The following is a 1,773-nucleotide window of genomic DNA, read 5'->3' as shown; positions in this document are numbered from 1 at the left end:
TGTGTGTAGTTGTTTGAATTTGATATATTAATTCAAGAACCGAATAACTGATTTACTGACCAATAGATGAAATGTAAATATACATTTTCAGGAACATTTGAAATTGAACGGATGACATGTTAGAAGTCACATGTCTCGAGTTCCTTGTTATTGTAATTTTATTATTAGAACTTGGGTTTCGAGTTAGCGGTCTGATTATCTTTTATTAGGATTTTGATCTCAGGTATAGTATATATACGTTTTATTTTTTTTACTATGAAATCTGAGGTGATTAATTTCTGTGCAGGCCAATCTTGAAACTTTACCAGTCATACACGTCAAGCTACATTCATTTATGAACAGTTTTGCTACTTCTTCATTGACACCTAGTAGGTCAGTTTACTAAAGGCAATACAGAAACTCCTTCCATTACTGCGCTTTGGGCATCACTAAACCGTATTTGGTTCTGTTGTTCAGTACTTTTATATGGCATGGTCTATAACTAACCATAATCTCATGATTAGTAGGGTACTTTTCCAGACGTTTCCTAAGCTCGCCACTGGACTTTAAAAAATCATCAGTACATTTCAGTTAATGTGTTCATAGTTCAGAAAGTATTTAAAAGCATAGCTCTTGACCCAGACATATGTATGAGATTAATAGCAAGTTGCAAAAGGTTTTGTTTCATAATTATTAAAAATGTTCCACTCGATTGAGTAAAGGATAATGCTAGGTCATGAAATCTAATCCCTAGAAATAATCTCATTTGACACAACATAGGAAATAGAGGCAAACTGAATTTGCACGTAGGTAAGTCTACAGCTAATTTGAGTAAATCACAAACCTTTAGTGTATTCATTTTAACTTATAGAGAAGCAGATTCTTCATAAATGTATTTTCATTTTTATTTCTTTTTTATGTAGTTGACTTTATTATGCGTCTTCATTTTTTAAAAACAAAGGTTGAATAAATTCTGTTATTTATATATATATTTTTTTATAATTTTATAAATTTTAATCGTCATGGTAATTATAGCAAATACCATTTTTCCAGAGATAGTCCTCAGTTTTGTGTAGCCTTCCAAGTGATCGCCGTCCTTCCTGTGCCTGAAAAACCGGCGTGAGCAAACCGGACTATCAGACACATCTGGTTAACGACCATCACCACAAGGCTTGCCGCAATCCCTGCCTGACATACTCCTTATCCTCGGTAGCGGTAGCGGTAGCCAGCGTAGTAAGGATAGGTGTGAGGATAACCGTGATAATATCCTTTGTAGTAGTGAGGGTATCCGTAATAACTGTAATGAGGTTCAGCTTCGGGTTCAGGGTCGGCTGATCTCTTGTGGTGCTTGTGGTAGGTGTAAGGGTAACCATAGTGATGGCTGTAACGGTAGCCATAGTAGGGGTAGCGATAACCGTGGTGGTAGCCGTAGCGAGGATAGCCATGGTGGACTACCTGGTAACTATAACTCTTGGAGGGATCAGGGTCAGCTGTTGGTTCAGGGTCAGCTGCTGGTTCAGGATTAGCTTCCGGCATGGGGTCAGCTGAGCGTTTTTTAAGACCGTGAACTCGAGGAGCCACGAAAGAGGTGCCACCACCTGGATGCTTGGCCACTCCATCGCCCTTCAGAGGCTTGACATGATGGTGACGGTGATAGTAATAGTGAGGATAGTAATAGTAAGGAGAACGGAAGTAGTGTGGTTCGGGATCGGCGTGCGCAACCACAGCCGCTGCCAAACACACCAGTACAGCTACCTGTAATATACCAATATATGTATATATAAAAGTAGATCT

The 1,773-nt window shown here is 38.8% G+C and overlaps 1 protein-coding gene across 1 annotated transcript in view; it reads right to left on the bottom strand.

Moving 5' to 3' along the window:
• The window catches only part of LOC119590437, a gene marked incomplete at its 5' end in the record, with an annotated part of 7,108 nt that extends 5,492 nt beyond the window's left edge, over positions 1-1,616 (bottom strand). The window contains 3 exon segments of the mRNA XM_037939101.1: positions 487-543; positions 1,022-1,079; positions 1,184-1,616. Of these exon segments, the coding sequence (XP_037795029.1) occupies positions 487-543; positions 1,022-1,079; positions 1,184-1,616 (548 nt within the window).
• Positions 1,617-1,773: the final 157 nt, after the last annotated feature.

This window comes from Penaeus monodon, chromosome 27, assembly GCF_015228065.2.
Source record: "Penaeus monodon isolate SGIC_2016 chromosome 27, NSTDA_Pmon_1, whole genome shotgun sequence".
NCBI lineage: Eukaryota > Metazoa > Arthropoda > Malacostraca > Decapoda > Penaeidae > Penaeus > Penaeus monodon.
The sequence above is the reverse complement of the archived record's forward strand: the minus strand, read 5'-3'. Positions and strand labels throughout refer to the sequence as shown.